The sequence below is a fragment of the Marmota flaviventris genome, chromosome 11 (genome assembly GCF_047511675.1).
Source record: "Marmota flaviventris isolate mMarFla1 chromosome 11, mMarFla1.hap1, whole genome shotgun sequence".
NCBI classification, from domain to species: Eukaryota; Metazoa; Chordata; class Mammalia; order Rodentia; family Sciuridae; genus Marmota; species Marmota flaviventris.
In genome coordinates this window covers 71647645-71673966 of record NC_092508.1, presented here as the reverse complement: position 1 = coordinate 71673966, position 26322 = coordinate 71647645, and the positions used below count along the sequence as shown (strand labels likewise).

Below are 26322 nucleotides of genomic sequence, written 5' to 3'. Positions count from 1 at the left end.
AGGCAAGCACTCTACCACTGAGCCACCTCCTAACCATTTTGATTTTATTTTGAGATAGGGTCTCAATAAGTTGCCTGGCTGGCCTCAAAGGATCCTCCTGCCTCAGCCTCCCAAGTCATTGGGATTACAAGCCTGCATTACCGTGTTAGGTTTAAATTCAAATTTCATAAAGTAGGCTACTACATTAATAAAAGGTTAAAACACAAACAATGTAATTTTGCTTTTTTTAACTGGTAGAAAGTCAATAATGTGATCTTGATAATAATGCCTTTTATTTAAGCAGTGCATTATAAATTATATTCTGATACCATTGTTACGAAGTGAGGCCAGCCTGTGGAGCCAAAGCAACTATGGTAGTGGGTTTCAGCTGCCTGTTCTTGCAATCTCACAGGAAGACTTTCAAAAGAGTTGCACTCACTAGTAGGTAGGAATTTATTAGACAGATAGAGAATAGATATTCAGAACAGACTGAATGGGTCATTTTAGAGAGGTAAATGAGGGTCTTACAGGTTTTTTACAGACCATACTTTCCAAGAACCCTCCCCCAGCTGAAACTGGAAGAAGCAGATGCTGAATCTACCAAGTCTCACTCCTTTGATATGGTAAGGTCCCCAGGGCTAGAAGGAGTTAAAACCTGTGAAAATTCCTGGAAGTGAAAACTTGTTTGCAACTGGTGAAATTTTACCTTTTAGTCCTAATGCATACCATAGCCCCCACCTCCACTCCCCAAAAGTTTTCTTCTTCCCAGAGCTTCTGGAAATGGAACCTTTGAAAGAATGAAGTTGTTTCCATCTTCACTTAAATCAGGCTTTTCATAAAACCCACTTTTCTACCAATTTGACTTTTAATGTCTCTGGAGCAGAGAGCATTATGGCTTAGCTTTTGTCCTCCTGTAGTCACAATGAGAATTGCCCAGTGACAGTTTTTGTTCTTGCCTGCTTTGATAAAGTTCTCTATTATCCTCAGTCCTGTAACCTATACACTCTCTTTGATGAATGTCTGATTTCCTCTGTAAGTTATCACCCTTTACTATCCTTCACCTACCCACCTGTTCATGTCCAGTTAACTTCCCTAGCATCATTAATCATTCCATGTAGATCTGTGGTTCTCAAAACTGATTATATGTTTCAATCACCCGAGAAGTTCTTTTAAAATCCAGTAACGTGTAGTTCTAGAGATTCTGAAAGATATTTTTCTTAAAGTTTCTCAGATGTTTCTAATGTGACCTAGAGTTGACATGATAATGGGGACCTGCCATCAGTCAAAAGTCAAGAGGTGGGATGAATTCCCCTTCATTCAGGTGTTGGGAATGTTGGTCCTGACTTGCTTCAGTTTCTTTTCTGTGGGAGAAATTTGGTGCATGGGACAAAAGAAAGCTTGAGACAAGCTACTAGGCAGCTACTAGGGCTACTTCCCAGTGGAGAATGAAGGTCTCATGACCAAAGTCTGAACCTGATAGCCCTCAGGGGTACCAAATATCAACCACTGTCTGTCTGTTTCTGATTGACTTGACCCAGTGGTGGAGGACACCCTCACTCAATAAATCTTGGATCCTAATATGAAATCTCAGTCTGATCTGAGGTCTTTGGGAAAGAGGTGACCCATTAATCCTCAGAGCGTGAGTCAAACAATCTCTCCTTCTTCAGAAATGCTTCTACTCCAGTTCTGTCCACACTGTCCACAGGGACCCATTATGAGAGGTTCTCAAGATAGAGTTCCCCTATCTTTTAAGATTATTCTACGTTCTCTAGACTTTCATAAGACACATTTTCTTCTGTGTTACCCTCATCTGGTATGAAAAAAACCAGAAAATCTGTCTCAATTAAAGTAAAACTGCCCCTCATTTGTCCTATTTCAGAAATTGAAATTATTTTCTTTAGTGGAGATATCACCAGAGCACTAAAAGACTTGCCTTCCACTTCAAATTGAGGGGCATAATATGAAATCATGGTCCCGAAAGTATGAGGACACCAAAGGATAAAGGCAACACTTAGGAAACTTTAAGGGTACACCCAGCTGCCAAATATCTTCTCTTAAATTAAAATAGTTATCAGAAGTTAGTTAGTATCTTCCATTCAGAGTGAGGCTTCAGCCAGAGTCATGGAAGCAAAGGCAGAGACTGCTGACCCCTAGAGGCTGTGAGATTGGGGAGATGTCCGCTAGCCAAAGAGACAGTTTTCTCTGCCCAGATGCCCATGTTCTTTTTATTCTCTTGCTCTTTCTTTCCTTCCTCCCTCCCTCCCTTCCTTCCTCCCTTTCTTTTTTTTTGTTCAAAGGGAAGTCTTGTCCTCAGAAGTAGGGGATGACCTAATGAAATCTGAGATAAAGGAGATACCTAATGATTTTCTGCATCTAAATCAGACTTGATTACCACCTGGGGAAATAAAAAATGATCATAATGTCCTATGCATGAAAAAACAGCTTCCCTTACTTCTTATCTTCTCTCAGATCTCTATCTCTGAAGGCTCTGTAAGCCTTGCAGAGATGGCAAGGTTTATAAGGCTTGCAGAAAACTAGTTGAGACCAAAGGTGTGGGGGGGAGGTCACTTTTAAATCCAAGCCACTTGTGGGACCTAAATGGCTGGCTATATTATCTCCTCCTAGCAGTCTACCATGATGCTTTCAAAATAAGTTCCTCCCTAAACACTATAACATAGGCAAGGAAGATGGAATGATCTCATATATACAAATCTTCTTTACCTTAAGAATATTTAACTAAGGATTCTAGAGCTTATTCATTCTTCTAACATTCAGTATTAGAGTCAGTACTGACTCTAATCTGACCCAAAAGTGAACTCTGATCTGATAAAGATATTCTGTATGCTCCTTTACTAATTATGGCCATGTCATTTCTTTTTTTAGAACTCCTGATTTTTAAAATTTTATACACACACACACACACACACACACACACACATATATATATTTGTAATGGGGATTGAACTCAGGGGCACTTGAACTCAGGGGCACCTGATCTCTGAACCCCTGATCTCTGAACCCCATCCCCAGCCCTATTTTGTATTTTATTTAGAGACAGACTCTCACTGAGTTGCTTAGTGGCTCCCTAAATTGCTGAGGCTGGCTTTGAATTTGTAATCCTCTTGCCTCTACCTCCCAAGCTCCTGGGATTACAGGCATGCACCACTGCTCCCAGCATTAAAATTCTATATTTTTGAGCTCATGGTTTTATGGTAAATTCACATTTGACCCTATGTGCCTAAATTAAAATATTTTTCTAATCAGTCTTACTTTATCTAATGATAGAGGTTTTAAACTCTGTCTTTGTTAAGAGGCCAATTTTTCAAGGGTTAGCCCTCAAATACATTAAAGAATCTCCTTTTACAAAATCCTAAAAAAATACATAGACATGGTGATGTTGGGAATAAATCTGATAACCATTGAGGAAAAAGTGGCCACCTGAACCTTTGATCTCAGTGTCCACCATGGCTGTTAGACTTTACATCTAGCATTTCCATATAGCATAGACCTCTATATTTAAGTCATAATGTGAAAGTCTGATAAGCTTTAATTTCTAACAGTTGAAATCTAATCGAGGATTTAATAAACATCTGTAGTGTGCTTCCTATCTACCTACAAACAGCTACAAGAAACATGTTTCCTGTCTGTTTTATGTATGTGTGCACACCAGTGTATTGTGTTGTTAGGTCTACATATGTGCTTTTGTCCATATGTGATGTACATGATATCAGAACTGGCATATAAATAAATGAGTACTCATAAATTAAAATTTAAAAGAGAAATGGATCCAAATAATTTTAGTTCATATTACTTAAAAAGTTCAATTTAAATTAGGTAAACAGATTAAAAATATCTTTAAAATTACTAACATAAGTTTTTCTAGGTTGTCAGACAATTAATAGTTTCTATAAAATGTCTAGAATGTAATATTAATTGTTTCTAGGATTTTTCTTCAACAAAGAAGAGACAGATAGTACTGTTAACTATACTTGTCTGATATCTTGGATTTTATAGTTAAAAATGAGTAAATTAGATTTAACTTCAACATCAATGGGATTAATTATAAATGTGTTTGTTAGAGGAGATACCTAATTAATTTACAAAGTCAATGTGGTAAAACATCAACTGCTAAATATGAAATCAAATAGGCTTGACTTCCTAAATTCCATAAGGTAATATGTTTAAATATTAAATGTATTACTTATAAATTGGTAATGAAACAAAGAGTTTAAGATTGCTTTGTTTCTGGTTCTTCATTAAAGCAAGATTACTAAGAGTTAAAGTTCTAACAGGTATAATATCCCCAAAAGTTTCCATTGGTTTTCAATTAAAATACTGCAAATAGCATAAAGTATTTCATCTTGTTAATCGGAGTAATTGGACAAATTCAGAAATTTCATAATGATTGTTTCAGAATGTAAATTTAAAAAGGTATCAACAGTTAGAAAAGAGATATAAGAAGGCTCTAGGTATGGAAATATGTTTTAGTATGAAATTGGAAGGAAAAAAGAAATGTTTCTGGATGAGAAAGTGGTAATGTAAAAAATTTTACAATGTCTTAGTAATTTACAGAAGGTATGTGGAGGGTAAATTTCAAAAAGTTGTGTGTAACTCAATTGATCATATATAAGGAGCATAATCAGTTAAAGTTATTTCAGGTTTTTCCCTAAGGTCAAATATTAATATACTGATATAAACCAATGTTTAATACTCTATGAGTTGAAGTAACAAACATTTCTTAAAACATTGATCTGCTCTTATCTATCAAAATTATTTCTGGTGTCAAGTTTATTCTTAACAGAAACTAGTCTTAAAGGAATTAGGGTTTGTACAACTCTGGTTAAACAACAGCTGTTATTTTAGAGTATTACACTACATTAAAGATTCTGAACTTTTCTTTGAAAGTTAAACTTGGTTAATATAAGAACATCAGTGTAAGCATGGGACTTTTACTGGCTTTTTGCCCTACATGCCAGGTATATAAGTCTTTAAAGTATAAGAACATTCTACCAAGCTGGTATACTTCAAACTAAAGTTTAAAGTAAAATAAAATTAAGTTTCTTGGTTCATAGCTATTGTACAAATTAAATATATTTTACTCTTGTTAATTTCATTTTGTATTTTCTTGTAAACCTTAACTGTTATCTTTTAGTGCCTCACTGTTCTAATATAATAGTCTAAGTTAATTTGAGATAATAGGCCATCACCGATAGGACACACAGGTTGATTTAAGGTTAACTTCCAGTACTAATACTGACCCCAAATAAATAGAAGGGGTGAATAACTAAAAAGTTATAGACATCACAGTTAAAACCCAGTATTATTCCTTTAAGACAGATGAAACTGGCCTGCTGGATGTTTAAGACCAAAGCTTAGACCCTAAAGTTAAAGAAATAAAAGGGTCCAAAAAGATAAAATAGTCAATATTTGGCTCTTGCCTTTCTGAGCCAGTTTGAAACCAGGAAACAAGGGGACTTCTCTAAGGGTTTTGTGACACTGAGCCCCATGACCGCCTAATCAGGGAGATAAATGAGATTCTGGAGAAAAGAAAACTGACCAGTGTGCATGCTGCAAAAAGGAGGGTTCATTGGAGAAGGAGACCTCCCTGACGCTTCCAAGAGAAGCCAAATGGTCAAGGAGACCCTCACACATCCTGGCAGATAGCTAAAAAAGAACTAAGAGGCTGCTCTCAAGTTCCCAAGAGTGATACCCTGAGGGAACTCAGCTGACTCTTAACAACAGATAGGAACAAGATCAATTTGACTAGCTTAAACACCCAGCAAAACAGTTATAACCAAAGTACAGCAATACCTGGACATTTGAAAGAAAAGACAATAGTTCTTTTAACAGAACTTAAAACATAACACTTATGTCAGCCCTACAGCCCTGCCTGCTAAGTTCAGAGGTATTTTTCTTTGTGAGGCTCATATTTCCCCTCCCTAACAAAAATTGGACTGGCCTCTGTATCTTGGTCTTCCTTACTGTTCAAATTGATGTTTTTAGCTAACAACCAATTTGCCTATTCTGATAACGGTACAAACCACTCATAAGAGAGCCCTTTCAGTCTATTCCCTTACTCACAGGGCTTGAGGTACCTGGCAGGATTGGCACAGGAGCAGTACAATTAGGAATCTCTATTCGCTACTATAAAAAATTGTCAGTACAGATTATTGAAGATATCTAACAGGTTGCCAACTTCGTACTGAGTTTACAAAATAATTGGATTCCCCGGGTTCTGTCATTCTGCAAAATTGTTGGGGCCTGTATCTCCTTACTGCAGGATGAGGTGGCCTCTGCCTCTTCCTTGGGGATGAATGTTGCTTCTGTATTAATAAGTCAGGAATAGTAAAGGATAAGATAAGAAAGCTAAAGAAACAAGCCCCTAACCTAGCAAACATCTCCTCCTCCCCTGGATAGTAGGACGGACTCCTGGCCTGGATTTGGCCCATTATGACCCCATTCTTCTGATTACCTTATTTCTTTTCCTTCTTCCATGTTTCATTAACCATATCCAGAGGTTTCTAACAGAATATGTCTCCAGCATCTCCAGGACCGCCATCCAAAAACATGTGAAAGCTATGTTCTTCCTTCAGACTCTAGAAGATATTCTGATGATGCCCCTTTCTCAGCAGTAAGTAGCCAGATATGATGATGTTGCCCTAACTAACTAAACCCCTTTTAGAGTCTGGAATGAAGGAAATGGAAACTTACAAAACCCTCAGGGAAACAGGGAACTCAGGAATCTGACCTTTACAATATCCTTTATCTGCCAAAATCCTCCTGATCACCAAAAATAACTGCCCAAATTAACTGACCAACTCCTCCCATGACCTGGCCCTGCTAAAACCTATAAAATTCAGACCTTTGTTGCAGCCTGTTACCATTTTCCCTCTTGAAAATGTGCCCCTCTACTGCTTAATAAAACATCACTAATCCATTGAGGTCTGTCTCCATTTATTTTTCTTTTTATATTCTCTCTCATTTGCTTTCACTGATATTATTAGTAGTAACACAGAAAGTAAAGGGCTACTACCCAAACTCTGACAGGCACCAAGAAAGCTTAGGATGGAACTGCACTCTACATAGGCCTGACTACTACAGACTAACAAAACCTGCCTTTTGTCTCACTTTACTGCCTTTTCTGCTTTAAAAGTTCTGCTTAACTTAGAGATTCCAAGTATGTGTACTTTTGAAATATTACTTTTCTTCTATCTTCCTTCAAAGCTGGTTTCGAATAATACGTATTTTCCTACCTATTTGAATCCACATATTTCTGGAGTAGCAAGCATTACAGACTAGCCTTTTCCTTTTCAGGCCTATATTGGAGATGTCCAGTTATAGTAGCATACATGAATGTTATTATCCAATGAGTAAATGCATGTTCAGCATTTAAAATACTAGATGGCAAATAATAAGCGTTCTACAAGTGTTATCTAATTATTAGGATGCTTAATATTAATATTTGTAACCAAGAGACAGGAAATTGTGTTCAAACAATATTTTTCTATTCTGGGCTGATTCTAGAATATAAAGCAGTCATCATTTAATTATTAGAATTCTATGGGACAGAAGAATGTATTAACATAAAATCAATAGCAAGGAAAAAATAAAGATAAAAATGAAGACTGAAGACTGACTCGGGTATTTATGTAAGGATAAGTTACGTATCACATAATTCATTAAGAAAAAATATTTTTTGAGACAGGTTTTCTCTTTTTGCCCAGATTGACCTTGGCCTCGAACTCTAGGGCTTAAGTAATGCTCTACCCCAGCTTCCTGAGTATGTCTACATCATCAGTCTTAGGAAACGATTCTTAATAAAGAAATTTTACAATTGAAATTTATAAATTCTATATTTACAGAGATAAATTACTCAAGAGTTCATGTCCTTCAAAAATAACATTGATATTTTAAAAAGGACATTAATCTTAAACAAAAGTAACTAAAGCTCATCACATTCAAACATATTTATCCTTGTTCTGGGGTTGTAGCTCAATAGTAGAGTGTTTGCCTTCCAAACGTGAGGCACTAGGTTTGATCCTCAATGCCACATAAAAATAAATCAATAAAAAAAACTATTGTGTCCATCTACAACTAAAAAAAAAATTTAAACACTATATTTATCCTCTTACTGCTAAAACATAATGGAGTGTGGGACAGTGGAATGACATGATTATGTGCCAAAAAAATATCTTAAATACATGTATATGTGAATATAAAACCAGAGGGGGGGAAAGTTTGTAGTGCTGGGGATCGAACCCAGGGCCTCATCATATTGCATACGCAAATACTCACCACTAAGCTATATTCCAACCTTAAAATCAGAATATTTAATTTTCTGATATATGCATTTTATTCCTAGAGTCTCAGAAAGTACAAAAATAGAGAATTTAAAATTGGATATGAAAAATTTTAATATTTATATACAATTTGTATATTGTATATAATAAAAGCTCTTTTCTGGTGCTGGCACTTGAACCCAGGGCTTTGCATATGCTAAGCATACTCGACCATTGAGCTCTACTCCCAGTGCATTCTCTGTATTTTTCTAACAATCTTGTCAAAATCATTTTAACTCACCCGTTTAGATCGCAATTCACTGGTCAAAGAACTAGATTCTTCAGAGGTATTTTTATTCCCTGCTTTAAGAACATCAGGAGAAGGAACTATAAGTTTCATGTAAGTTTCCTTTTTGGCTTGATTTACCAAAGATAAAGGTTTCACATTGGACACCAATCCCGTAGACTGTATTACACTGGTGTGTTTGTTCACAGATTCCTCCTTTGCCTGAGAGCTTTGGAAAATAAATGGAAGCTGCTGTGACAAAACCTGAGGCTGCTTCTGCTGGGATTGGAATGATGAGTGAGTCTGGGATTCAGACACAAGAGGTAATGGCTGGTGTATTCTTTTTTCCTGGGCTTTTTCAGTTGCTTTCTGTCCATCTGCTTTTGGGTCTGAAATACCATGTAATAGCACCTGGAAATAAAATTAAAAAGACAACTTATTAACATCTATTAAGAGTATCAACGAACTCTGGATAGGGCAAAGGGGTGGGAGGTTAAGGGAGGAGCATAGGGGTAGAAAAGATGGTGGAATCAGATGGACATCATTACCCTAAGTACATGTATGAAAACATGAATGGTGTGACTATACCTTGTGTACAATCAGAGATATGAAAAATTGTGTTCTATATGTGTAATGTGAAATGTAATGCATTTTGCATATTAACAAATTGAAATAAAAAATAAATAAATATATATTTTTAAAAAGTATCAAGCAATAAAACTTGGAGAAATTTATTTTATTTAAAACTTACTTTAAAAATTGTTCCTAGTAACTTATGATAGATATCAGACAGAAACCACTATAGCGACAAAGGGCAAATGCACTCCTGGGCCTTAACTCATGTCCTGACAGCCATTAAAAGACATATCTCACGACTGTGTTACATCCACAAGACTGGGGTTCTAATTAGAATAAGATACGTTCCATCCTTGTATAATTACATCAAAATGGACTCTATTGTCATGTATAACTAAAAAGAACCAATTTAAAAAAAAAAGATACTATAAGGGTTTTTTTCCACTTATAGCTTGCTAAGGTTTCAAAAGCTTGGTGTGTGCCTTATCCGTTCCCCTTAAAAAACCTTATCAGCTTCACAGACTATGTGAATCATTAAAGCCAGGATGTTCCTGCCATAAGTCTCCCAGGAGAAACAACATAAAGAATAAAAGCTGTTGAAAAGCCACCAAAACAGCAAATTCCCAGGTCCCTTAACTTATTATTTGCTAGGATCTGTGTACTCTTTCATGTTTCATCTATGTGTTCTCTTTTTAAACAAAATTTTTGGGTGGGGGATGTACCAGTGATTGAACCCAGGGGCACTTAACCACTGAGCCACATCCCCAGCCCTTTTTATGTTTTATTTTGACACAGGGTCTCCATAAGTTGCTTAGGACCCTGCTGTGTTGCTGAGGCTGACTCTGAACTCACAATCCTCCTACCTCAGCCTCCTGAACAGGCATGTACTACTGTGTTCAGCTATGTGTTCTCTTAATAGCTACAGCAACTCATCTTTATTACAAGGTAGAGATATTTATATAGCATGAGGTGTTAATATGAAAAAATAATGTTGGCTCCAGGATCCTGTTGACCACACTTTCTTCAGAGTTAAAGTGCCCTCACAGGAAAAGAAAAACATACCTTTGTAATGTACCTAAAGCCAATTCCTAAACCTCACCACCACCCTCCCCAACTTATAAACAGCCCTTTAGCCTGAATAAACCTTAACTTTCTCCCTTCATTAAAGGAGCCATCCTGACACTGCCATGTGTCACTGCCTGTCAGTGCCATGTCTCCCTGCTTCAGAAGCTCTAATAAAAATCTTGCTGTTACTTGAACTGTTTTTCATTTCTGTAGTCAACAAATTAACTACGTTTGGCATCAGATATACAGTATAAACCTCATTAAAAATAAACTAAGGGCCAGGTGCAGTGGCGCATACTTGTAATCCCAGTGGCTCAGGAGGCTGAGACAGGAGGATACCGAGTTCAAAGCCAGCCTCAGCAATGGCGAGGCACTAAGCAACTCAGTGACACCCTGTCTCTAAATAAAATACAAATTAGGGCTGGGATGTGGCTCAGTGGTCAAGTGCCCCTGAGTTCAATTCCCAGTTCCAATAAATAAATAAATAAATAAATAAATAGTAGTAGTAGTAGTAGTAATAATAAATAAATAAACCAACGGCTAGGGTTGTGGCTCAGTAGTAGAGCACTTGCCTAGAATGTGCAAGGTCCTGGGCTCAATCCTTAGCACCACATAAAAATAAATAAATAAAGCATTTTATTTTATTCTATTTTATTTTACTAAAAAATAAAAATAAAAATAAAAATACAGTTTCTTTAAAAATAGTCTCTGTCCCCTATTCTTTTATGTGTAAAAGCAGGAAAAACAAGTGATTACTTTAAAACTATACACTTTGAAAGAAAAAGAAGAGTAAAAACAAAACCTATCGACTTTGAGAGTCAAGATACATTGAGTTATTTCCAAAATATGAATATGTCCATGAAACAAATCATACCTGGTTGTTACTTTTATGTTGTGCTTCACTTTCTGAATCAGAATCATCATCTTCACTTTCTTCAATACTTTGATCTTCTTCCTCTTCATCTTCTTCTAGATCATCTGAGTCACTGCTACTAATGCCTTCACTTGAGGTGTCAGATGATGTGCCTGAATCACTATCGCTGTTGCTAGAACTTTCTATAGTTTTCTTCCTTGGTTTCTGGATAAAAACAAGGTAATTGGCAAAACTATTTTTGACAAAATTCAAGTTTCAGTAAAAGATATGTTCTTTAATTTTCAATTGATATTTTCAATATGAAAATGTCTTTTAGGAAAAAGGAAAAAGTCACATATTATACGGGTAATTGTTTAGCTGATAACTATCTGACAGGAACTCACTAATAGAAAGTATAAGCTCAGTCACATACAGAATATTGAAAGTTATCAATATACCATATACACAGATCTACTCATTTGATTGCTATGCTGCAAAATGATGACATTAAAAAGAGCAGTAAACAAATTCATTACTCCAATTATAATATATTTGAAGTTATATATTTAGCTTTATTTTTCTTCCTATAACATACAAAATACCTTATTTTTTTTTTTTTTTTTTGGTTATGGGGATTGAACCCATGGGTGCTAAACTACTGAGCCACATTCCCAGTGCCCCCCGCCTTCTTTTTAATATTTTATTTTTTAGTTGTAGTTGGATACAATACCTTTACTTTATTTGTTTATCCAAAGTACATGTATAAAGACACGAATTGGTGTGAATATACTTTATATACAACCAGAGATATGAAAAATTGTGCCTTAAATGTGTAATAAGAATTCTAATGCATTCCACTGTCATATATAAATTTTTTATTGATTTAAAATTTATTTTTTAGTTGTAGTTGGACACAATACCTTTATTTCATTTATTTATTTTTATGTGGTGCTGAGGATCGAACCCAGGGCCTTGAACGTGCTAGGCGAGAGCTCTACTGATGAGCCACAACCCCAGCCCTCCCAGTCCTTTTTTTTTTTGAGAGAAAGGGCCTCACTAAGTTCCTGAGGCTAGCTTTGAACTTGTGATTCTCCTGCCTTAGCCTCTGGATTCACTGGGATTACAAGCATGCACCACTACACCTGGTGCAAAACACTTTTTAGGTACCTACATATAAATGTCTGTAAGACAGAGTCCTTGGCCTTTGAGAAACTTTCATTCTAGTTGTAGGGGATGAGGGATAAACAGATGTTTAATATAAAAGAAAAGAATTCCATATAGTAATAACTGCTATAGAGTAGATAAAATAGGTTGTAAAGACTTATGGGGCTGCTTTTGTTAGCATCAAAGAATTTGTTTATATTCCATATCAGAAAAGAATAATATGGCAAATGAAGAGATTAATTTCTGGAATATTTAAGATTATGGATGTTCAAGGGGTGGCATATAGTCCTAATCCCAGTGATTTGGGAATCTGGGGCAGGAGGACCACAAGTTCAGGGCCAGCCTCAGCAATTCAGTGAGACCTTAAATAAAAGATAGAAAGGGCTATGGATGTAGCTCAGTACTAGACTACTGCTGGTATCGGTCCCCAAGACACAAACACACATACACAAAGACTATTGTAAAAAAATAATTCAAAGCTGGTAGAAAGGTATATCAGGTCACATAAAAGGAAAGTTTTGTCTTTAAAGAACTGACAATAGTAGTGAATAAAAGGAGAAAAAATCATGAGTGAATGACAACTAACTTAGGTTTATAACAACAGAAAGGTAAAACTACTAATAGGAAGACTAAAAAGGATAAATGTTGAAATGATACAAGATAAAAAGTACAATCTATAGTTACTTAAGAGCATTTCAATGGCATTTGCTGAAAGATAAAGAAATAAAATACCAGGATGGCGTTGTGGCTCAGTGGTAGAATGCTTGCCTGGGAATGTGTGAGGCAATGGGTTCAATTCTCAGCACTACATATAAATTAATTAATTAATTAATTAACAAAGTTCCATCAACAACTAATAAAAATATTTTTTTAAAAGAAGGGAAATACAGAAAAGCAGCAATATATTATAAGTTTTGGTCTTCACAGAAACAGCCCTTCATGACTACTGGGGTTGGTAATGAAGACAGTAATACAAATCTACAAAAGAAGCCAAGGTTTCACATTATAAACTTCTACTCTCCTTTGTGCCTTCTGAAGATTGGGTTAAATGAAATAGAATGAAGATGAACAAGGAGATTTACTCTTACATTTTGCTTGCAATCACTCTGTAAACTGCTCCAAACTCATGATCTTAACGTCTGTGGAGAAGTCTATAGACATACCCTTCAATGTGCACAGTAATGACCACTATCATTACTTGAGGGGTTTCTCCCTCAGAATAAAGCAGAGAAGGATGAGAAACTGAAATGGGATAATATGGGAATAATCATAAAGAAGGTAGAAATCACTACTGTCATGTGTATGCAAAAAAAAAAAAAAAAAAACCACACAAATAAAAAATTTGTTCAAAAAATAAAAATAAAGCATTCTACACAAGAAAAAAAACAAGGTAGAAATTTAAGGGAAATAATAACAATTAATATTAAGACTACTACTTCTTATTTGGCAAAGAAACAGCTCCTATGTTGCAACCAAAATCTGTTGTAGGTTTTCTCTTTTTCTTTCTTTTTTGTGGTACTAGGAATGAAACCCAGAGATACTCTACCACTAAGCGACATCCCCAGTTGTTTATATTTTTTCTATTTTGAGACAGAGTCTTGCTAAGTTGCTGAGGCTGGCCTTAACTTTTCAATTCTCCAGCCTCAGCTTCCCAAGTCACCAGGATTATAATTGTGTACCACCACACTGGGCCTGATGTGGGTTTCTAAGCACATATAGTGAGTCTATGGAAATCCTAAGAAATCTAAACTGAAGTTATCACTTTTGGTTTGGTAGTGGGTAGGAAAGGAAAGAAATGAAGAAGCTGCAGTGATTTAGCAAAGAAAAACCAACCATTTTAAAGTCCAAATAATCTGTGTAAAATTTTATATTTAAAGATAACAAGAAGTCTGGCATGGTGGCACATGCCTGTCATTTCAGTGATTCTGTAGGCTGAGGCAGGAGGATGGCAAGTTCAAGGCGAGTCTCAGCAACTTAGTGAAACCCTCAGTAAAGCAAGACGCTGTCTCAAAGTAAAAAATGAAAAGAACTGGGAATGTGGCTCCATTGGAAGTTCCCCTGGGTTTAATTCCCTAATTCCCAGTACCAAAAAAGAAAAGAAAAAAAGGCATGAGAAATGGGACTACATTTCCCAAGTATGAGTACAGAGGTGTTGGTTCCCCAGTTTTAGGGTATGCAGAATCTCTTGCAAAATGTGATGACATTAGCAGATTCCTGGGTCCCACTTCTAAACAAGGCACAAGGATCACAAGTATTGAATATGATTCTGATGCAGTTGGTCTCTCCAAAGCATACTTTGATGGTATGCAAAGAGTCATACCCTCCAAAAAATGGTGAAGTGAGGAGACAAGCACGCATATTAGATAAAAAAGGAACAAATGGGATGGATATCACCAATATAATTTTCTGAGTCTGTATGAGTGAGTGTGTATGTATGTTTGTTGTATTCACACATAATTAGGTAGTATCTCTCTTTTCTCTCACTTAAAACATTTTTTTAAAAAATCTTCTTAGGTTCATTAAAAAATGATCAAAGAAGAGATTATTAATTTCCTTTCATGGGATATGGAACAGCTTCTCAAAACCTTCTCCTTGAACTTTCATTTCACTGTATACTTTTTTCTTTCAAAAACAAAATAAACACATTCAAGGCTACTATGTACCAGGCATAGTTGCCAAAGTCTCTGCAGATACAAGGTGTGAGCATAAACTCTGTCTATTGAGATAGGAAGAAAGGAATCAACAAATAACATAAATGTTTGGAGTGATAAATTCCATGAATAAAACAGTAGAAATAGATAGATAATGTGTGCTAGGAGGTGGGGGTAGGGTAATGAATTCAATGTATTCATCAGGTAGAACTTTAATGAGCTAAGCCCTAAGGGAAAGCAAGCACATAAGAGAAATCATACAGACATACGAGAAGATTATTTTCAAGATAGAAGAAAGAGCAAAAGAAAAAGCCATGAGCTGGAAACATGTTTGGCATGGTCAAAAATGGAAATTCAGGTAGATTGGTTAAAGCATAGTGAACCAGTGAAAGAGTGCTAAGAGGTAATGAAGAATGAGCTACAAGATCATATAGCTCTTATAGATCATGGCAAAGCATTTATCCTAAATGGGATAGACACTACTAAAGTGATAACATGATTTCTCCCCTTTTCTTATTGTAGTAAAGAAAACATAACAAAAAAACTTTGCAATCTTAACTATTTTAAACTTTAAGTTCAGTAGTATTAAATAAAAAACATTTTTAATGTTGTGTAGTCATCAGCACCATCCATCTTTAGAACACTTCATCTTATAAAACCAAAATTGATACTAACTAAATACTACCACTCCATCTCTCCCAGTCTCTGGCAATCACCATTCCACTTCTGTCTCTATGATTTAACTATTCTAAGTACATCATATAAATATAATAATACATTTTAACTACTGTAAATAATGAACATAGATGTACAGATATCACTTTGAGACCCTACTTTCAATTATTTGGGGTATATAGCCCCAATTGGGACTGACGGATAATATGGTAATCCAATTTTAAGGTGTTTTTTTTTTTTGAGAACTATTTTATCATTTTCCACAGTAGCTATGCCATTTTATATTCACTGATATATGATATTCTAAAGCCATAAAAAAATCACTTATATTTTTAAAAGACTGTTTTGGCTACATGGGACAATAATTGGTATAGAGTAAGAGTAGAACTTCTTCAATCTTGGATTGTTTTATTTATTCCTAAACAGGCTATATATATATGTTTGCATAATTTATTCTGAATTTAATTACTTAATTTAAAACATTTACATTATTCTAAAAACATATGCAGACTACATTAGGGAACTGGACTTAATCGGTGACTTTCAGTAACAACCTCTTAGATAAATACTCCATCCCCCAGATAGGGCATCAAATTTAGCTGAAGAACATTTTTTTTTAAACTATACATCAATTGAAGTAATGAAGCAAACTGTATCAAGTTTTTAATACTGAAAAATACTAGGTAGTTTTTTTCTTTTGTTCCAATGTCCTTCATCTCCATTTTATCTAAACAACAAATTTATGCCACACCTTATATTATCCAAAAGTGTTTAAGATTATGTAAAATCTTAAGTTCTAGTATGCCTCCCTTTAACAGCCAATCTTTCCATAATGTTACTTTTGCTTAGCTGTATATGGACACCATTATGGTATCCCAGAATCTCTCTATATATATTATTAAAGAGGGGCCTATTAAGTTTTAATATGTGCTCTTGGGAATAGTATTTAGTTTTCTTGGGAAGAGCATTTAGTTTAATAGAACTAATGCAGCTTAGGAACATTAATATATGTTCCTCATTGGAACTAGGAAAGGGACTTTTATATTCATTGCCTTCTAAGTCTTGGCAATGCCTTGAACTTGTGGAGGCCTGGGACATTTTAGACTTCATACTTATTAGATTTTCATACTACTTTCTAAAAGGTAGATTACTTCAAAGTTTAAAAGCATGGACACTTAACTTTCAGAAATGCATATAAAACTATGACCAATGATATATTGTCTGAGAGTTGCTTCAAAATAGCATGGGGGATCAAGAATAAGTGGCATTTCAGTCAACGTCTGACATGAAGAGACGGTGGCAGCAGCTCAGAGTTAGACCCTTGCTGCTAACCCTAATGAGAATACATTTGAAAACAAATCAAAAAGAAGAACTAAGAGTAGTTTTGAAGAGCAAAAGGTAGAGAGTAAGATCCTGAAATGTGTCCTTAGGAGGAAACAACCAAGAGTCTTTATCAGGTTTGCTCAAGTGAAAGTGGTGTGGTTTAAGGTGGAAAGAAAATGTTTGTTTTGGAGCACAAGTATAGCACTTTGAGCTTTTGTGAAGGGGTACTATTATGTTTTTGAGAGTTCCCAGATGACTTTCCTCTAAGCCCTCATGTGGGTATGCTATATTTAGGAAAATAACTATTTTCTGGTAAAGGGAACTGCAAGATCTAGAGGAAGTATCTCAATGAAATATGCTCAGCAAAAGAAAAAAAATCTTTGGGGTTTTTGTTGTTGTTTGGGGACTTTTGTTTTGTTTTTGCATGGTACTGGAGATTAGATCTAGGACCTCATGAATGCTAGTAAACCATTCATGCTATCATAGAACTACATGCCCATTCATAAACTAGTTTCTTAGGATTAAAAATTAGAGCCTAGGAGTCATGTTATTCAGATTTAAAGTTCAGAACAATGCCATCTGCAATCAATGGCAACCCATATCTTGCTATTCTTGCTATGGTGAACCAGAAACTTCCTAAACCTTAGATGTTATGGCACAGACAATATATATTCACAGACTTTTGATTCTTCCACCTTCCAGTGGCTCTGAAAAGTGCTTTCAAAGCTCTGAAAGCAGTTTTCATAAAATGTAGAAAAGATAACTCTAATTATTATCTTTGTTTTCAAAATGTTTACAGTTGATGCCAAAGATTTAAATCAGAATAAACCATGATGTTTCAATTAAAAAAGAAATTACAGATGGCTAGGTGTGGTGGTGTACACCTATAAATCCAGCAACTCAGGAGACTGAGGCAGGAGGATCCCAAGTTCAAGGCCAGCCTCAGCAGCTGAGTGAGACTCTGTCTTGAAAAAGGGCTGGGTTGTAGCTCGGTGATAAAGCACTCCTGGGTTCAATCCCTAGTACCAAAATAGAAGTAATAACAAATGAGAGCAGACCAAATTCACTGATATTAATAGCCTATAAAGATTATAGGCTATTATATAGGCTATATTTTAGAATATATAGCTGGAATTATCTCAGCTTGGGTAAATGAAACCTAGACTTAATGGCGACCTACAGTTCATGAAGTTGAGATATTAGAGTGTTCCTGGCATGATGGGGAAAAGAGAATCCAGAAGCTTGGAGTGATCAGAACGTTGAAGTGAATTTACCATGTATAATAGAATTAGATATTATATATAAATTGGTTAGAGCAGAGCTGGCACATAGAAAATTCTAAATAAATTTTAGCATGTGGGCTCAATGGCAGAGCACCTGTATAGAATACATGAGGCTCTCAGTTCAACACTCAGCACCAAAATAATAATAATAATAATAATAATAATAATAACCCATTACTATTTGTATTATTTATGCTGGTGCTGAGAGTTCTAATTTTCAAGATATATACTACTATTATTATGCCATAAAAATATACATCTGCAAAAATAAGAGTTGGTAATTCATAGATTCTGGTGGTCTGACCTCTTATTTTATTTTTACACACACACACACATATACATATATATACACATACACACATACATGTACACATACACACACACACACACACACGTGTGTCTGTGTGTGTGTGTGTGTGTGTGTGTGTCTATTTCCCACCTCTTTCAAAGAATAACTTACTTTATCTTTGATTTTGTCAGCCCTAGAATCCAAAGGCTGGCTTTTGCTTTGTTCCTGATTACATTTTCGATTTCCTCCACCTGAGCTTGTACTTTTAGTCTGTCCCATGGAACTTGAAGCAGTAGTGGATAGTACAGATGTGTTGACACCAATCACAGATGAGGTACTGTTTCCATTAATTGACCCATTTACACCTTGAAAATAAAAATAAACATATTTATATACTTAAATATTATTTAATCATATTAAGGAATAAATAAATGTGGATAAACAAAAAACATTATTAGTGAAAGAAGCCAGACACAAAAGGTCATATATCAGATGATTCCATCTATATAAAATATTCACAATAGATATATCATCTCTAAAGATAGAGTTCAACTGGTCACAGTGGTACATGCCTGTTATCCCTGCTGCTCAGGATGCTGAGACAGGAGGACTGCAAGTTCAAGGCCAACCTCATAAACTTAGTGAGGCCCTAAGCAATTTAGTGAGACCTGTGTCAAAATAAAAAATAAAAAGGACTGGAGATGTACTTCAGTGGTAAATTGCATCTGGGTTTAAATTCCCAGTACCCACCACCATGCCAGAAGGAAAAAAGACAGTTCAAACTGGCGATTGCCAGGGCTGGGGGGAGAGGAAGGAACAAATGCTTAATGCTTAATGTGTGGGATATCCTGTTGGAGTGATAAAGTGGTTTGGAATAAGGTAAGAGAGATGATAGCTGCACAACATGGTGAATGCATTAAATAGCACTGATTTCTTCATTTTTAAAATGGGTTAATATATGCATCTTACTTCACTTGAAAAATGCTTAGAAAAAAAATAAATGTAAATATTTCCATTTTAGAGCAAATTTCCCAAACACTTGATAACAAGTCATCTAAAATGCTTTTATATACAATTTTGTGTGTGTGTGTGGGGAGAAATACTAGCAAATACTAGCAATTGAACCCAGGGATACTTATCTACTGAGCCACATCCCCAGCCCTTTCTTAAATTTTTATTTTTAGACAGGGTCTCACCAAGTTGCTTAGTGCCTCACTAAGATGCTAAGGCTGGCCTCAAACTTGAGATTCTCCTGCCTTAGCCTCCCAAGCTGCTGGGATTACAGGTGTCTGCCATCAGGCCCAGCTAAAATCATTTAGGAGGAAAATGGAGTACTAGGATATAAGTTTTCCTATAATTATTGCGTAACTGCAGAAGTATCACATTATATTGGATGCATGTAGGAAGGTAATAGGATACAGAGGAAAAAGTAGTGAAAAGGGTTCAAATTCTGACTAAACTATATCAATATGTAAGCAGTACTTTCTTGAACAACTGTTTAAACTTGGTTGCAAAATGAGGACAATTAATGTCAAAAAATTATTGCAATGATTAAGCAAGACAATGGAAAATCATCTAGAGCAATGCTATAAGAATGTTATTGAATCTGAACTCTACTGAAAATAGGTATTAGAATGGAAGATTTATAGTACACTTCACTTATATTGATATGGGTACCTTTTTCAGGACCATTTCGATTACTTTTTCCTGAAGTTCTTGAATGGAATGAAGAATCATGATTCTGGGCTGGAGGAGCAAACAGTGGTGGAATTCCCAGTATTGGTGGAAAGAAGGGTGTTCCTGTACGAGTATGAACATCTGTTGTTCGCCACCATTCTGCACCTCAAAACCAAACAAACCAAACAAAAATATTTGAATTAACTTTCTAGCTAATGTAATGACTGCTTTCTATGTTTTATTCTTGGAAAAAAAATTCAAGTTTCTCCTTGCAACAGAATTTCTCAATACACATAGTTCTGATCATCTGACTGTAAATGGCTAATTAGAACTTGTACACTTATCACTCTTCTCATTAGGCCCACATTCAATGATCTCTTCATGTAGTAGTTGTTTAGATTCAAGGCAAAAAGTAGGGTATTACACAGCTTTGAAAATAAAATTGAAATAATTTGACTTTTTGAAGATTTATACTACTTCTAAATTAGTAAAGAAAATATTTAAGTCTATATTAATCTATTTTAAAATCTTGGAATTTAAGCTTATACAATCTATGTTAAGAATTTTCTCAAATTACTTACAATAATGGCTCTGGTAAATTAGGTGGTCTAATTTTTATATATATATAATATACCAGACCACTGTAATCCAGTATATATCTCAAATGCATTTAAGAAAACATTCTATAGTCAAACATAAGTATAAATATAGTAAAATTAATAAGCCCTTTCTTTTGCCTAAGAAATAACTTCTCTTTTTTTTTTGTATTTCCTTTAAAGCAATTTATTTAAAGTTTATATATTTTTTGGACATTTAATTTTTTTATTAGTTGCTCAAGACAATACAATGATCTTGACATACATTTGATTCAACTAGGGTATGAATTCTTATTTTTCCACATGTACAGATTGCAGGATCACATTGGTTATACATCCATATGTATACATACAGCAATCCTAGTGTCAGTTGTATTCTGCCGCCCTCCCTATCCCCCTGCTCCCCCCCCCCCCCATCACTAGTCTCTACCCATTCTACAGTGACACTTATCTCTCTCTTTTTTTTTTTAAGAAATAACTTCTCAAAGAAGATTTAAAAAGTTAAAACCTTTGCATTAAAATAAAAGATTTATAAAGCTTCCCCTTAAAATTAATGAAGAAAGCTTGATATTTGTTTATACTTCTCATAAATTACAGATGTCAAGGATTATTTTACCAATATAAAATAAACGTTAGAAAATCATAGTTATATAATCGATATAGATAGCCAATAAATAAATATCAATATAGATATTCAAACTATAACTCCTAGTTAAAACTTTTAGAAAGGAAAGAAGCCAAATTTTATTAAATACGTTTTTCAAGGAAGGGTGAAATTAAGAAGAGATTTGAAAATCATCCAAAGAAGAGTACTGGATTGGCCCATATAAAATCTTGGAAAAAAATCTTCACCTGACTAAACCGCTAGATTTATAAATTCAGTTGTTATCTTGCAGGCTAATCTTTTTATTTTTTTTTTTAGTTGTAGTTGGACACAGTACCTTTATTTTATTTATTTTTTAATGTGGTGCTGAGGATCAAACCCAGGGGCTCACACGTGCTAGGCGAGTGCTCTACAGCTGAGCCACAACCCCAGCCCCCAGGCCAATCTTAAAAGATTAATCTTTCTTCTTTGTTATACCCACAAGAAAATTAGAGGGAAAAACCCCACAGTATAGTGCAGGTAGAACTCAAAATTGTCAGTGTATTTTATTATATGATTTTAAAAATTATCCTAGAAATATTCCTTCATTAAAAATACAATACTTGGACAGGAAATGTAGCTTAGTGGCAAGGCACTTGCCTAATGTGTGAGTCACTGGGTTTGATCCTCAGCACCACATATAAATAAATAAAATAAAGGTCCATTGACAACTAAAAAAACATTTAAAAAAACACATACTTTAGTGATATGCACCTTCATTATCTAATGTGGAAATCGTTTTTTTTTTTTTTTTAAAGTGAAAGAGGTCTAAAAAACAGTATGAGTAGAAAACTGCAAACACTATTCCCCAGGAAAGTGTTGCTAGTGAAATGACATTCATGTATATTCAACCATGCCCAAATGATGGGAACTGAACCAAAAATAACTTAACAAAATTCACCTATTGTTTAAAAAAAGAAGTACATTTAGATAGGAAGAAAAGATGTATATTTTGGGCTTGTATCAACAGTTAATATTGTCATTTATAGGTTTGAAAACTAGGTTCTACCTAGATGATGAAAAGGGACTGAGGTTTCCTCCAAAAAGTCATATCACTTACCACAGTTTGTAGTTGTAAATCTAAAAGTTGAATGGATAGGTTTCATAAACAACTAATAATAATAATAAAAGTATAATAATAATAAAAGTATAATAATAAGCCTTAAATATTTTAGACATAATCAAACTCAGAAGAAACATTAAAATTTACTTCAGAATGTCAATGGTAAATAAGTACACAGAAGAGATTAGAGAAAATAATAGGAAAATGTGTATTATAAATAATCAGACACCAGAGAGGAAAATACAAAACAAGCAAATAAGATCAATGACATAAAAATAAAACAGTAGAACTTCTGAATATAAACTTTACAAATATCTGATATTACTTCATAGAAAGTAATGTAATTTTCTCACGAGACAAATTTATTTATCTTCCAAATTTAAGAAAATTTACAAACTTTACTCACAAAGTAACTTGTTGGTAAAATGAAAAATACAAAATAAGGATCACATAAATCAGCATGTGATGAATTTCTAAGCATATTCAGAAGAGGTAACAGCATAATATCAATGTCAATAATTTTCAAGTAAAATATTATAATATTTCAGAGAATATACTAAATCTCAATTTGAAACCAGAAGATGTAATAGAATTTTTTTAAAACCATACTTGAAAGAGACAGATATTTCACAAAAATTCATGGTATTATAACATTAAAATATAATGACCCAAAATTTTAAATATTTAAAAGAAAGTATCATGAAATACAATTTCACTATAAAATGAAAATAAGTCTATTATACTAATATTCATTAAATAATTTTGCATTTGCAGATCTGATCTGAAATGAAGAATGCTTTAGAAGTTCATAAAATTTAAAAGCAAATTATTTTTCACTTAAAATTCCTAGTAATGTCTTCTCTTTCATTTGCTTATGGGGTTACTTTAAAAATTTGGCAATTTGGTTACCCTTCTGAATAAAGCTAATTATAGAGAGTTCATAATTAGTTATCACACCAAATCTACAACTTAACCAAAATGAGTCCTCTAAAACCAAGCATAACCTATGCCCCTTTGCCAAAGAAATATTCTCATATAAGCATACTTTTATCACCAAAGACTCTGTCTTGTAATTGACTGTTTATTCATTCTCTAAAGACTGTTAGAAACATAAAATATATTGGTCTATTCCTCCAAGTAACTGGACTAGTACACAGAACATAATAGATGAAAGAATAAATAGTTTATGCAGGGTGGGGAAGTTTTTAAATACTTTTTTTAAAGTGAAAGTGTCTTATTATGAAGTTCAGATGAGTGACTTTTTAAACTTGTCAACCACCATTCTAGTGCAGAAGTTATTTGATTTTAATAATATAGTAATTACACTGTGGCTTAGAAATGTTCAAAAGCAGTACTATAACAAACTGATAAAACAATAAAAATATCAGATACCAGTAACTATCTAAATTATTATTATCTTATTTTGACTTTTATTCAGCAATCTCATATTTTAGGAATATCTGTTGAATGCTTATCCTGCTAAGCAACCATATTAAAAATGGAATGAAATAAGCTCCTATTAATATTATTAAAAGGAAATGTTAAGACATAAAGATTTTGCCTAATTATTTTATTCCTCCCCATCATCCCCTCTCTTGCAAACACTGAATTAAAGAAATATGACTCAATAAATAGTACTTATACATTTAAGCATCTATCCTTTCTACACAGTTTAAAAAAGATACTTTGTTCCTTTTAAAGAAGCATAATTTATTTGTTTATTTTCATAATAAAATAAATAGGGACCAGGGACTAATCCAGGACCTCAAACAAGCTAGGCAAATGCTCAACACGCACTACATCCTCAGCTCTTTTTTAAATTTTACTTTGAGATAAGTTCCTGCTAAGCTACCCAGGCTGGCTTGAAACTTGAGATTCTTCTGCCTCAGCCTTCCAAGTAGCAGGATTAAAGGATAAACAAATCACCACACCTGGCTCATTTGACAATTTACTAATCATTAAAGTGAGAAAGAGAAAACAATGATAGTTACCAATTATTCACTAATTATGTTTGCCAGACACAGATACAGCACTGAACATGCTCATTTCCTTTAATCTTCAAAGAACCATATAAGGCAGGTATTATAATTACTCTCATTTTCCAAGTAAGAGAACTAAGGCTGAGAGCTCAGATAACGTGTTCAAATGCACACAACTACTGAGCAGCAAATTCAGATTTAAATTCAGGTCTACTTTTCTCTACAACCAAACTCTAATGTTTTAAACAATTTTACATACATTAAAGTATGCATTGCTTGAAAAAATTTATTGAAGTAAAATTAATACTGGAAAATACATTCAAGTTTAGATTTTTCAGGATAAAATAAATTAAAATACATTCATCCACGTTAAGCCTTAGCTAATGGTCCCCTTGTCTTGAAAGTAGTGTAACTCTATAGTTGTTTCGATCAAATATGGGAAAATATAGAAATTTAAGAGTTAATCTCATCTTGATTACAAAGTGAAGAGAATTAAGAATCTAAAAGAAAAGCATAAAACTGTTCATTATAAGAACTGGACTTTAGTTTTACACTGTAAGTAATTTAAAAAAAAACAAAGCTGAGAATATTTAAATTCTACACTTATAATATGTGTATTTTTCTGTATACTATATCTCAATAACATGCATCAGAAAAACCTGGTTTAATGATTCCTTTCTATGGCAAATGCCTATGTATCTCATCAAACACCTGAGCACCTAATTAACTCCTATGCCACCCAATACGCACAGGTTGTTTTTTTTTTTTTTTTTTGGTACATTATAAATAAGACTGAGCCAATTTTTGCATAAAAGTTTAATATACTAGGCATTAGACTATTTTTTTGTTAAATTTCATAAACAAATTACTGCTTGAACATTTTCAAGCATTCCTCCTTTCCTTGAACACTGTTTGTAACAGATGTTTACCTGGAAAAGATGCTAGTTGGGGATGTGCGGCTAAGGCTGTGGGTGTACCAAGTGTCCCCAAACCACCAAATTCTGAATGCCCTGAGCTGGCTGAATGTAGACCAAAGACTGGGTGGCTGACCATTGGGAAGGCACTCGACACTGTGGACAGGTTAAACAGTTGATCCCCAGCTGCTCTGAATAAATGTCCTGGGAGGGAAAAAAACACACTTAAAGTTGCACTATAAAAACAGATGAGATTTATCTGATTTCAGCGTTCATAGTTAAAATTTATAATAATTTATTATTTGCTAAGTTTTTATTTTACATTTTGTTCTATATTTCTATTCTTTGAGCCCAACAGCATAAGATGTTCCTAGAAACATGAGAGTACTTTAAAAATTAAAAGTGAATGGTATAACCTTTTTTACTTTGAATATGAGATTTGAGAACCAATGTTTTAAGTAAATATTTTTCCTTAATTAAAGTTGTTTAACCTAAGAAAGTAAGGCCAATTTTCTGTTAATACATGTACATTTATATAATATCAAAATTTTTCCACATAAAAAGGAAAACAAAAACTACCTGTTAAGTTTTGAAAACCAACACAATAGGCTCAAAATATTACTGTCGTAACTCAAATTATTATATATTTTATAGACCAAAAAATTCCAGTTTCCATGTGCCAGAACTGAAGCTCTGTTCTCTATATAATACCTTTTGAGTAAGAAGAGTATCTGGATACCCAAAAAGTAGTACATTATAGCCTAATAAAACCATGCACAAGATAACATAAGGAGTTAATGAATAAACTTAGTAAGATTTTTCCAAATGGTTTCAGAGATGCTCATCAATATATAAATCATTTTTAAACTTTCTGATAGTAATACAATATTCAACTCAACAGAGTGTGATTATTTAATCTCTACCTTTACTCTGAAGAGAATCTAATGTTAAATATCATAAGACCAGTGTCATATGACCAAAACCACAACTTATTTTTCATATTTGTAGAGATTTGGCAGAAAATCTT

The 26322-nt window shown here is 34.1% G+C and overlaps 1 protein-coding gene across 10 annotated transcripts in view; it reads right to left on the bottom strand.

Moving 5' to 3' along the window:
• Positions 1-26322, bottom strand: part of Baz2b (bromodomain adjacent to zinc finger domain 2B) — a 351303-nt gene that overhangs the window by 91685 nt on the left and 233296 nt on the right. For 9 of the 10 annotated variants that reach the window (XM_071619137.1, XM_071619140.1, XM_071619138.1 and 6 more), the window contains exons 7-11: positions 25311-25499; positions 20101-20265; positions 18595-18788; positions 11060-11263; positions 8560-8955 (exon numbers count right to left, since the gene is read on the bottom strand). In XM_071619137.1, the coding sequence (XP_071475238.1) occupies positions 8560-8955; positions 11060-11263; positions 18595-18788; positions 20101-20265; positions 25311-25499 (1148 nt within the window). The remainder of the gene's footprint in view (positions 1-8559; positions 8956-11059; positions 11264-18594; positions 18789-20100; positions 20266-25310; positions 25500-26322) is intronic. The other variant, XM_027937985.3, reaches the window with a different exon arrangement.